At 35.1% G+C, this 12,309-nt stretch overlaps 1 protein-coding gene across 1 annotated transcript in view; it reads left to right on the top strand.

Annotated features, from left to right (window-relative positions):
• The first annotated feature begins 736 nt into the window (after window positions 1–736).
• HFM1 (helicase for meiosis 1) overlaps window positions 737–12,309 on the top strand; it is a 95,747-nt gene continuing 84,174 nt past the window's right edge. The window contains exons 1-3 of the mRNA XM_071220960.1: window positions 737–810; window positions 6,604–6,716; window positions 7,993–8,305. Coding sequence (XP_071077061.1) covers window positions 740–810; window positions 6,604–6,716; window positions 7,993–8,305 — 497 coding nt within the window. The 5' untranslated portion in view covers window positions 737–739. The remainder of the gene's footprint in view (window positions 811–6,603; window positions 6,717–7,992; window positions 8,306–12,309) is intronic.

Genomic DNA, 12,309 nt, shown 5'->3' with positions numbered 1-12,309 from the left:
GATAACATCACTGAATGTAAAAATTATCTTTAAAAAAAGGAACATAAACATTTATATATGTAATATAATATGAATGTAAATATACATCTATATGTTAAACTCGTAATTTTTTTTTTATTTGGAAGAATTCAAAGTTACATACTTAGGCAGGGCAATATAATGAGCTCCACATACAATTACATAGCTTTATCAATTATCAAATAATTGCAGTCTTGCTTTGTCAATACCTCTGACCTCTCTGCCTATATTTTGAAGCAAATAACTGCATATGTAAATAGTATATTGTTAGAGACACACACATTCACAGTAAAGTGCACTATACTAAAAATAATGGTATGAACAAAGTTTTATAAAAGCCCAAAAGAAGTGATTAATTCTGTCTTGGGTAAGAGGTCAAATTCAGAGAAATTGTTGAAAGATAAGTAACACTTGACCTATACCATGAAGGATGGGTAGAAATTTGCCAGGTGGAGAATGAAAGAAAACACATTCTAAGCATTTGTGCAATATGAAGAGAGGGGTACGAGTGTGAAATCACGAATGAGTGGAAGACACAGAATAATATATTTGAATATTGAGGAGCTTTGGAGAAAGTTGCAGAAGATACAGCTGGGAACGTAGTCTGTATTTATTGTGGGAAATTTATGATTATCATTTAGAAATGTTTTCTACATTTTTGTATATATAAACTGCTTTTTCTATATTTTTTTTAGATTTATGAAAAAGTCCAGTTTTTAACATGTTGAAATCAAATGACTCCTTGTTTTCTTTGGATAATTTGTTTTTTGAAAAACCAGATGAAGCTGAAAAGTAAGTCTGCCTTAAAGAATGATAATGTAGTATATTGTTTTAGGTATTTTTTTAATTTTTAAGGAGTTTTAATTTTCTTCTGGTAAATAAATGAATTAAAAATAAGGGATAAACAGAAGGATGTTTTAGGTGTATGTTTGATAAACATGGAACTCAGGTATAAGGGAGTAGCTAAAATTTAACATCTTATATGTTATAATTTAAAAAACAGAGTCTTGCTTATTTGGCTTTTACTTATTTGAATTTCTGTTCAAATTATTTTTGGCTAAGGTAAAGACTAGAAGAAATGGTGACACCTTTTAGAAACAGAAAGGGTAATATAAGAGTGGAGAATGGGTAGTCCATTAAATTCTGGCTTTTATGGGTTTTCACATGTGTATTGCTCTCAATTCTAACACTTCTATGTATTTTTTCTTTTGTTTTATCCTTTTAAAATGAAGCATTGAGTAAATTGCAGTCTTCATTTATTCTTTCATTCATTTAAATATTAATTCAGGTATTGATTGAATGCTAAAAGGGATATAAAAAGGTTGAAGCAGACATTTGCTTTAAAAAACCCCTTAAAATCTACTTGAGGAAATTAAACACAAATATGTAAATTTCCTTAATAAATAATGTGAGCATGTAATTTATCATTTATATCTATACACTTTTAAAATTTATTTTTGTTTCATAATTTTATTGCATCTTATTTTTAAAAAATTTTTATTGTTACTCAGTTACAGTTGTCTGCCTTTTCTCTCCATCCCTCCACCCCACACCAGCCAAACCCACCTCCCTGCCCCCACTCCACCCTCCCCTTTGATTTTGTCCATGTGTCCTCCATATGATCTCACCTTTAACTGGAACATAATCAACAGAAGAAAAAAGCAAACAAAATATAACCAGAGACATTGAAGTTAAGAACACTCTAACAAAAGCCAGGGGGAAGTGGGGAGGGTACAGTGAGGAGAGGGGATTACAGGAACTGCTATAAAGGACACATATACCTAGACGCTTTTAAGAGTGAAAGAGTTGCATCCAAATGGGACAACAAGAGTTAATCAGGACTGGTCTGGGCAAATTGGAACACATGTTTGCCATTCTAACAATACAAAGTAAAAAAAAATGCAAGGCAAATGATAAGCATATAGAAATATGCTTATATATATACACATATACATATACATGCATACACACACATATATTTATGTAATGAAATTTCAGATTTGGAAGGAGTCTTGGGACAAAGTGATCATCAGGTCACACTTTATAGTAGTGTCGGGAGACTTGAGGAGGCTTTGATAATTCTGATACAAAGAGGAAGTGGGCATTTGAAGGAAGAGTATAACAGCAAGAGGAAAAGAGTGGAAATGAAATGATTCATAGTATTTTTAGGGGATAGTGTATAGAGAAGTTTCCTGGAATAGAAGGTTCATAAAGGTATAAAAAAGCAGTGGGATATAAGATTAGAAAAGTAAGCTTAAGGATAGATGTTAAATGCCAGAATGAGGATCTTGGACATGACTCTCTATGTGTTAAAAGCCACGGAATTGAATCAACAAATATTTGTCGTATAATATGCCTCATTATACAAAGCACTGTGTTCAGTACTGTCAATATAAATGAAAATGGAAACAAGACCCTTAGTGAACAAGCAGCATTGTTCCCTCTCGAACCCCTCCCCCACATATAGTGCCACAACGCAGCGATGTGGGTTGCCCCGGCCTAGCAAATACCTAAGGTGCCGCCCCTTACTAAGTAATAGGTGCACCACGACAAAAAAAGGGAGGGGGCCCAAATAAAAGAACAGATCAAAGCTCTAGGAAAAATACAAGTGACGAAGATATAACCAACCTATTAGATGCACAGTTCCAAACACTAGTAATCAGGATGCTCACAGAATTGGTTGAGTATGATCACAAAATAGAGGAAAAAGTGAAGGCTATGAAAAGTGAAACAAAGGAAAATGTACAGGGAACCAAAAGTGATGGGAAGGAAACCAGGACTCAAATCAACAGTTTGGACCAGAAGGAAGAAATAAACGTTCAACCAGAACCTAATGAAGAAACAAGAATTCAGAAAAATGAGGAGAGGCTTAGGAACCTCCAGGACAACTTTAAACGATCCAACATCTGAATTATAGGGGTGCTGGAAGGAGAATAGGAAGAACAAGAAATTGAAAACTTATTTGAACATACAATGAAGGAGAACATCCCCAATCTGGCAAAGAAAATAGATTGCAAGGAAGTCCAGGAAGCTCAGAGAGTCCCAAAGAAGTTGGACTCAAGGAAGCACACACCAACACACATCATAATTACATTACCCAAGATTAAAGAGAAGGAGAGAATCTTAAAAGTAGCAAGAGAAAAAGGACACAGTTATCTACAAAGGAGTTCCCATAAGACTGTCAGCTGATTTCTCAAAAGAAACCTTGCAGGCAAGATGGAGCTGGAAGAAAGTATTTGAAGTCATGAAAGGCAAGGACCTACATCCAAGATTGGTGTATCCAGCAAAACTTTCATTTAGAATGGAAGGGCAGATAAAGTGCTTCCCTGATAAGGTCAAGTTCAAGGAGTTCATCATCACCAAGCCCTTATTATATGAAATGTTAAGGGGACTTATCTAAGAAAAAGAAGATAAAAAATGTGAACAGTAACATGACAACAAACTCACAACTATCAATAACCAAACCTAAAACAAAAACAAAAGCAAACTAAGCAAACAACTGGAATAGGAACAAAATCACAGAAATGGAGATCACATGGAGGGTTATCAGTGGGGTAGGGGAGAGGGGAGTGGGGGAAAAGGTACAGGGAATAAGTAGTATAAATGGTAGGTAGGAAATGGACAGGGGAGGTTAAGAATAGTATAGGAAATGGAGAAGCCAAAGAACTTATATGTATGACCCATGGACATGAACTGAGGGGTGGGTAATGTGGATGGGAGGGGTGTGCAGGGTGGAGGGGAATAAAGGGGGGAATTGGATAACTAATAGCATAATTAATAAAATATATTTAAAAAAAAACAAGACCCTTAAGCATATACAATCGAGAGGAGGTGGCAGATCTATCTATCTACTTATCTATTATCATCCATCTTTCTATTATCATACAAAGAGGACTGTGATAAAAATGATAGGTTCAAATAATAAGAGGGAAGGGAGAAGAAAATCTTAGATAACCAGGGAGATTTCATGAAGGTATAATTTGAGCTGGATTTTGAATTAATATATGCTCTAGTGCCTAAGAAAGTACACATAGTTCTCAGTAAATAATTGTTCAGTGGATTGAGTGAATAAAACAATTGAACTTCTACAGGTAAATATGATGGTAGGGTCAGGTACAGGGGCAAGCTGAGTAAAGGAAATATTCTTGAGCAAAAAGGAGGAGGGACAGAATGTATTATCTGTATACACATATTTCGCTTTGGCCTGGACCATAAGCTACATGTAGGAGAGGTAAAACTGTAAGGGTGGTCTTGGGCCACTTGAAAGTTTGGCATTTTTCAGATACCACTGAGGGATTTTGAATAGAATAATATGATGAAAAACAATTCCAAATTAATGTGACAAGAGTGTGTAAATTATATTAGAGAGCGAAAGCCTGGAGGTGGTGAGGCCAGTTAAGACACTATTGTTCTCAACCAAATATAAGTTGACTGGAGCCTTGATTACAAGAATGACAGTAGAAATACAAGAAAATGATGAATTCAAGAAAATTTATAAGGTGCAACAAGCCCTGGTAGTGTCTGTATATACTGGGTAAAGATTATATTATGGTTTGGATTCTGAGTGGCTGGGGAAATGATGGCATCTTTGGAAAATAGGGAAATCATGAGGAAGATATGACTTAATGGGAAGGTTGAACAGTAGAGCTAGATGTGTGTTTTTTGTATCTTGTTAACATCTCTCTTGAATTTTCTGGAGTAGTCACTGTACAGAAGAGTTAATATATTAGGCCTACACTGTTATCCTTGAAAAGGCTTACTTGCCAGATTGGCTTTTGGCTGGAGTCGAAGTTTCCCACCATTGACTGATAACAGAGTGGCTCACAGTTTATACAAGTAATATGGTTTATTCTGAACATTTGCTTTGCTTCTGGGAATCTAGAATGTGTCAGAGAGGGAATGCCCATGTGATTAGTTCCCAATAAAAACCCTGGGCATGGAGACTCTAGTGAACTTCCCTCATTGGTATCATTTCATGTGTACTGTCACAACGTGTTTCTGGGGGAATTAAGCACATCCTGGGTTATCACTGAGAGAGGACCTTTGGAAGCTTGTGCCTCTGGGGAACCAGAACTTCATCCCATAGTCAGGAGTTCTCTGTATCCATGAAACTGTGTCCAATTTCTTGGTTTTATTTTGTTCTTTAGATTCCACATGTAAATGAAATTGTGGTATTTGTTTTTGTCTGTCTGACTTATTTTCACTTAGTATAATACCCTCTAGGTCCATCCATGCTGTAGCAAGAGGTAAGATTTCATTCTTCTTAATGGACAAGTGATATTCCATTGTTTTTATGTACCACAACTTTTTTTACCTACTTGTCTATTGATGGGCACTTCCATATCATGGCTATTGTAAATGATGCTACAAGGAACATGGGGGTGCATATATTCTTTAGAATTAGTGTTTTGGGTTTCTTTAGATATATACCCAGAGGTAGAATTCCTGGGTCATAAAGCAGTTCCACTTTTAATTTTTTCAGGAAATTCTATTCTGTTTTCCACAGTGGCCTCACCAATCTGCATTCACACCAACAGTGCACTAAGGTTCCCTTTTCTCCATATCCTCACCAATACTTGTTGTTTGTTGATTTATTAATGACAGACATTCTGACAAGTGTGAGGTGGTATCTTATTGTTGTTTTGATTTGCAGCAAATGCTTTGGCCTTTTGTCAGACAATCAGACAAAGTCAGATAATGTGTTGTAGATTTTTGATTTGGAAAATATAGCGATAGTAGCTATATGTTAGGTGCTATGAGATGCACAAAAGTAGAAGACTTGAGTCTATCACTTTTAAGAGTTTGAAATCCTAAATGAAGAGATAAGAAATAAATCATAAAATTCTTGAATCTTGGCATAGGAATTATATGTGGTGCTTTTCTTAACTTCATTTCCTATCACCTAACAATTATCTTTCTGTTCTAATGAAAGACAAGCCATCTTTGATTGGAAAGAAAATATTAAGGCATTATCTGTTAATAGGATAACAGGTGAAAGATGAGGTAGTTAGTTATCAATGCCAACTGGATGGCAAAAATCTCAATTCTGTAAGTTTACAAAGTGGCTGTGAGTTTCAACTCTTTTCTTGAATTTTCTGTGGTTTTCAAATGGTTCTGGACCAAGAATATTCGAGTTAGAACATTGATTTGTAATAGTGCTTTAGGTATACTCTAGAATACTAGTAATGGTGTCATTTACACTGATGACCCATGATTAATCATGAGCTATGTCAAAAGTAATTGTCACTTGTTAAGGTGCTAAAGTTTCAGAATGATTTACTACTTTTAAAAAAGTACTGGAACATATTTAAGATTCCTATCAAAAGCATTTGAATTGGAGAAAAGGAGATGGAATTAAAGCCATTATTTAGGTAGCATATTTCACATAGTAATGTCACTAATCCTATGATACAAAAGGAAAAAAAAGATCAAGAGCACTGCTATATAGGGATAAATTAAAGTTAACACAGTAAGTTTATAGGATACTTAAGAGTCTGTGATTGAGTGGTGTTTAGTTGATAAATATATAGTTCCTGATGTTATATCTTATTAACATGTATATTCACATTTTTATATTTTATGTAGCTCTCCAGACAATGGAAAATCATTGGATTGGTTTCTCCCACCTGCTCCATTGGTTTCAGAAATTCCAGATACTCATACATTAGAAGAAGAAATAGAAAATCATAAACCATTAGGTATATTATCACATATTTGTTGTGAAGCCAAACCTACGCAATGTAAAAAAATCTAGTAACACATTAAAATGTTAATTTTTTTATTTTTAACGGGATAAAATGAAAGTTGCAGACTTATCTTATTCAAAATAGTGCTCACCAACTGTGAAAGTCTAGAACATTTTCCTTCTCTATATATACATATACATATGTATGCATAGTATATGTACATAATATAACATATAACCATTTTATTGTTCTGTGAATTTTGTCTCCTCTTACCATTAAAACTATCCCTGCTATTTAGTTTTTGTCTTGCTTTTTACCGAAGGTAGGATTCTCTGGTTTAGGGAACCAGATTTCTGAAATATATTGAGTGAAAAAGGGAAGATGCAGATGATCATGTGTAGTTTGATACCATCATTTTATAAAGCTACAAAACAAGCACATACAAATAGTATATGTGATCTAATGTAATATTGTTGGCAAAATTTGGATTTTTAAATTGGGCAGTGGGTTCATGCCTGTACATTTTATTATTAAGATTCATAATTTATATACTTACAAATGCAAATATATGTACTCTTTTATGTACCAAACAGTATACAGAATTTACAATGTATACATATCATTGTGTTATATATGTGTTTGTGTGTGTGTGTGTGTGTGTATGGTAAAGCAAATTTAAGCCCTAATAAGCCTCCTCCTAAGCCTCTCAAAGATGCTTGTATTAATAAAATCTCTTTAAAGAAATCTTTACAAATTTGTCACCTTCATGAAAACATTCCTTTATCTTGATTTTAGAGGCAATATCAAAGTTAAAAGTATTGTATCGTGTATTTTTAATACTGAATCACATTCACTGACATTATATATGGCTGGTCATTTACTTCTGTATATAAATTATTTATATAAATTTAAAAATCTTTATAGTTACTTATATAATTATATCATTTGTAGTAGATAAAATAAATATTACATGTATGATTATTTCTGTGGGTCAGAATTAAGCCTATTTTATGTTGTAGGTTTTGTATAAATTTCAAATTTAATTTAAATAATTCTTAATTTCTGAGGGCCTTTCAGTGATATAATAAACCATAAAGTGATAATCACCTGTATTTAAAAGCCGTGTATGATATTTCAGATTATCTTGTTATTGTACTAATACTTTTCTTTTGGCTTTCGTATTTATCTAGTAAACCCTTTTGAAAATTTTTATTGAATTTTTTATCATTGTTTTGAAAATTTTATTCCATGGAGAACATGTAGTAATTAATATATTCCATTTTTGTAGGTATGGGAAAGAGGCAAAAAATATTAACGTCAAATTTAAAGATAACTGATGAAAGTACAAATTATATTTCACCAACACAAAAGTTCCAATTTGCCTTTCCCTATAATAATTATGGAGAAGATGGCGTAAATTTTGGAGGGACAGATAAAAATGGCTTATCACATGTTTCTGGCAAGCTGACATACGGTTCTTCTCAGAAATTAAAAAATCACTTTGGCACTGAGATAGCACCTGAGAAAAATATTCCAGATGATACAAGATTAGTTAATTCTGCAGAAGAAAAAGGAGAGAGCACATCAGCCTTCCGAAAAAGGTAATTAATTAAATGAAATAAATAACATTCAGTGATAAAGTTGAATAGCTATGTGTGTGTCCAAAACTATGAAATATAAAATCTGAATGAGAAAAACACCAATAACAAATAGAGTCTATTATATACCAGACATTCTGTTAACTTTGGGATTCTAGTCATAGGTTCTTGCCTCAGGAGCGCTTACAATTTAATGGGGGAAAGACTGATAGTAAATAACTAAAAATAATAGTATGACAATTATTTTTGATGAAGAACGTGGTTAGAGCAGAGGTTCTCAAACTTTATGTTGTTAGGACCCCTTTACACTTAAGAATTATTAGGCATTTCCAAAGAGTTTTTGTTTATGTGGGCTATTTTTAATATTTAAATATTAATGCTTAACCATATTATAAATTACAGTTAAAATTTTGAAAAATATTTACTAATTCATTTTAAAATAATAAACATACTTGTTAATCTAGACAATGTATTTCATTAAAAATAATTATTTTCTAAAATAATTTAGTGAGAAGAGTGGTGGTGTTTTATGTTTTTGCAAATGTTTTTAATTTCTAGCTTAATAGAAGATACTTGGATTCTCATATTTGCTTTTGTATTCAATCTGTTATAATACCACACAGCTTGGAGCCTCTGGAAAACTCCATGTTAACTAGTGAGAGAATGGTCGAGAAAAAGGCAAATAATGCCTTAGTAGTATTAGGAAAATAATTTTGATCTTATGAACTCCCTGAAATAGACTCTACTACCCTTTGAGAACTGCTGTTTGAGCATGTAGCATGGGGACCTAATCTGCTTGGGAGTGTCAGGGGATGCTTTCCTGAAGAAGTGGTATTTAAACTTAACTTTAAGGAGGAAAAAAATGAAGTTAAGTGCAAATAAAGCAGAGTGTTCCAGGCAAAAGGAATAGTGTGTGCAAAAGTCCTAAGGTAGTACAGAACCTGGCCTATTCTTTAAAAATTTCCTTGCTTTTAAAGTAAGAGAGAAAGCTGAGAGGTTAGATATGGAGGGGCCAAGTCATTCAGAGTATTATAGGCCAGGATAAACATTTTATACTTTTCCTTAAGGCAGTGTTTCTTAAACTGTGACCCAGGGATCTACTGCATCAGAATCACCTGGAGTGCTTATTAAAAATTTGGATTCCTGGGTACTCCCTTGGACTTACTGAATCACAGTCTATATGAAGGGTGGGATGTCACCAAGGCATCTTCATTTTCAACATGTTTTCTAGAGGATTGTTATATATGATAGAGTTTGGGAACCATTGGACAAGGTCCTGGTTTTAAGCAGAGCAGTAAAATTAGATTTCTCTTTTTATTTAAAGTCTATTGTGGCCCCAGTATGATGAATTAGAAGAGAGCTAGAATACATTCTGAAGGGCCACTTAGAAGGTTATTTTATTAGTCTAAGTAAGAGAATGGTAGGTAGCCTGACCTAGGATTGTGGTAGCAGGAATGAGAGAATTCAGAATTATTTAGAAGATAGAATTCCACAGGACTTAAATGATTATTGGACATGAGATCCAACTTCTAGGTTCTGGTTTGAGCCAGAATGATTAAGGATGGTAGTGCCCTTTTATAATATACAAAACTGTGAAGGAAGAACATGTTTTGGGAAAGATGAGCACAGATTTGGACATTTGATCTTAGGTGCTTATAAATTACTCAAATAGACAATTGAATATGTGAATTTCTGGTTCAGAAGAGATCTAGTTGTTTGTTTTTGTTTTCTCTATGACATAAGAGATGAGATCATCTGTGGAGCTTGGGGGGGAAAGTGGACGTAATGAGTAAGTATGTGAAGAATGAAAAACAATTAGAGAGAATGGGAAAGCAATCCAATTAGAATAATGGTAGGATTGTTGGACACTGTAAAGGGCTCAGTTGAGATTGGTGTCTATGAATATTTTGAAACAGCTTTATTAAGATATAATTCACTTATAAAATTTACTCTCTTGAAGTGTACAATTCATGGTTTTTAAAATAGTTATACAACCATCACTACTACCTAATTTTATTTATTTATTTTTTATTCTATTTCTATTGTGATTTCTTGCATTTATGAGTTATGTAAAGTATATGTCTTACTATGTAAACAGTTTGGGGTTATTTAGTGTCCTGAGCCTAAGGTTCCCTTTTTTAAAATATATTTTATTGATTATGCTATTACATTTGTCCCATTTCCTCCCCTTCATTCCACTCCATCCTGCACAACCCCTCCCTCCCACATTCCCCCCCTATAGTTCATGTCCATGGGTCATACATATATATAAATTCTTTGGCTTCTACATTTCCTATACTATTCTTACCCTCCCCCATCTATTTCCTACCTACCATTTATGCTACTTATTCTCTGTACTTTCCCCCCTCTCTCCCCCTCCCCCTCCCCTGTTGGTAACTCTCCATGTGATCTCCATTTCTGTTGTTCTGTTCCTGTTCTAGTTGTTTGCTTAGTTTGCTTTTGTTTTTCTTTTAGGTGTGGTTGTTAATAACTGTGAGTTTGCTGTCATTTTTACTGTTCATTTTTTTAATCTTCTTTTTCTTAGATAAATCCCTTTAACATTTCCTATAATAAGAGCTTGGTGATGATGAACTCCTTTAACTTGACCCTATCTGAGAAGCACTTTATCTGCCCTTCCATTCTAAATGATAGCTTTGCTGGATAGAGCAATCTTGGATGTAGGTCCTTGTCTTTCATGACTTGGAATACTTCTTTCCAGCCCCTTCTTGCCTGTAAGGTCTCTTTGGAGCAATCAGCTGACAGTCTTATGGGAACTCCTTTGTAGGTAACTGTCTGCTTTTCTCTTGCTGCTTCTAAGATTCTCTCCTTCTCTTTAATCTTGGGTAATGTAATTATGATGTGCCTTGGTGTGTTCCTCCTTAGGTCCAGCTTCTTTGGGACTCTCTGAGCTTCCTGGACTTCCTGGAAGTCTCTTTCCTTTGCCAGATTAGGGAAGTTATCCTTCATTATTTGTTCAAATAAGTTTTCATTTTTTTGCTCTTCCTCTTCTCCTTCTGGCACCCCTATAATTCGGATGTTGGAGTGTTTAAAGATGTCCTGGAGGTTCCTAAGCCTCTCCTCATTTTTCTGAATTCTTTTTTCTTCATTCTTTTCTGGTTGGATGTTTCTTTCTTCCTACTGGTCCACACCGTTGATTTGAGTTCCAGTTTCCTTCCCATCACTATTGGTTCCCTGTACATTTTCCTTTGTTTCTCTTAGCATAGCTTTCATTTTTTCATCTACTTTGAGACCAAATTCAACCAATTCTGTGAGCATCCTGATTACCATTGTTTTGAACTGTGCCTCTGGTAGGTAGGCTATCTCTTCATTGCTTAGTTGTACTTTTTCTGGAGCTTTGATCTGTTCTTTCATTCGGGCAATTTCTTTTTTTTGTCTTGGTGCACCTGTTATGTAAAGGGGCGGAGCCTTAGGTGTTCACCAGGGCAGGGTAATGCTCGTCTGCTGCACTGTGACGCTATATGTGGGGGAGGGTACAAGAGTGAAGAATGGTGCTTGCTCCACTCTGCCAGTTTTCAGTCACTCCCTCTGCTACCCACAATCAAGTTGGGCCCTTCTGGTGCTGCTTTCCGAGTGGGTGGGTTTGCCCATGTTCTAGGACCCATGGGTCTCTCCAATGAACTCACCTGTGAGCCTGGGAGTTTCTCCTGCTGCCGCCTCAACCTTCACAGGTGTTTTCAATCAATGGTTGGAGGCTTCATTTCCCCGGGCTGGAACTCTGGGTTGTGAGGTCTGTCACCTGGTCCACCAGCTGCAGCCTCACTGGCCAGCTGCAGCTTTGCCCACCCCACTCCACAATCTGGCACCTCGTTGGGTTTGCCAGCCACTGCCTTGCCGCAAGTCCTCTCTGCCCCTCCTACAGGTCTGGATGAATGTTTCTTCTTTATCTCCTTGGTTGTCGGACTTCCATGCAGTTCGATTTTCTGTCAGTTCTGGTTGTTTTTTGTTCTTAAATTGTTGTTGCCCTTCTTTTGGTTGTGCGAGGAGGC

This window comes from Desmodus rotundus, chromosome 3, assembly GCF_022682495.2.
Source record: "Desmodus rotundus isolate HL8 chromosome 3, HLdesRot8A.1, whole genome shotgun sequence".
Lineage (NCBI taxonomy): Eukaryota > Metazoa > Chordata > Mammalia > Chiroptera > Phyllostomidae > Desmodus > Desmodus rotundus.
Note: the sequence above shows the minus strand (reverse complement) of the source record. Positions and strands in the feature narration are given on the sequence as shown.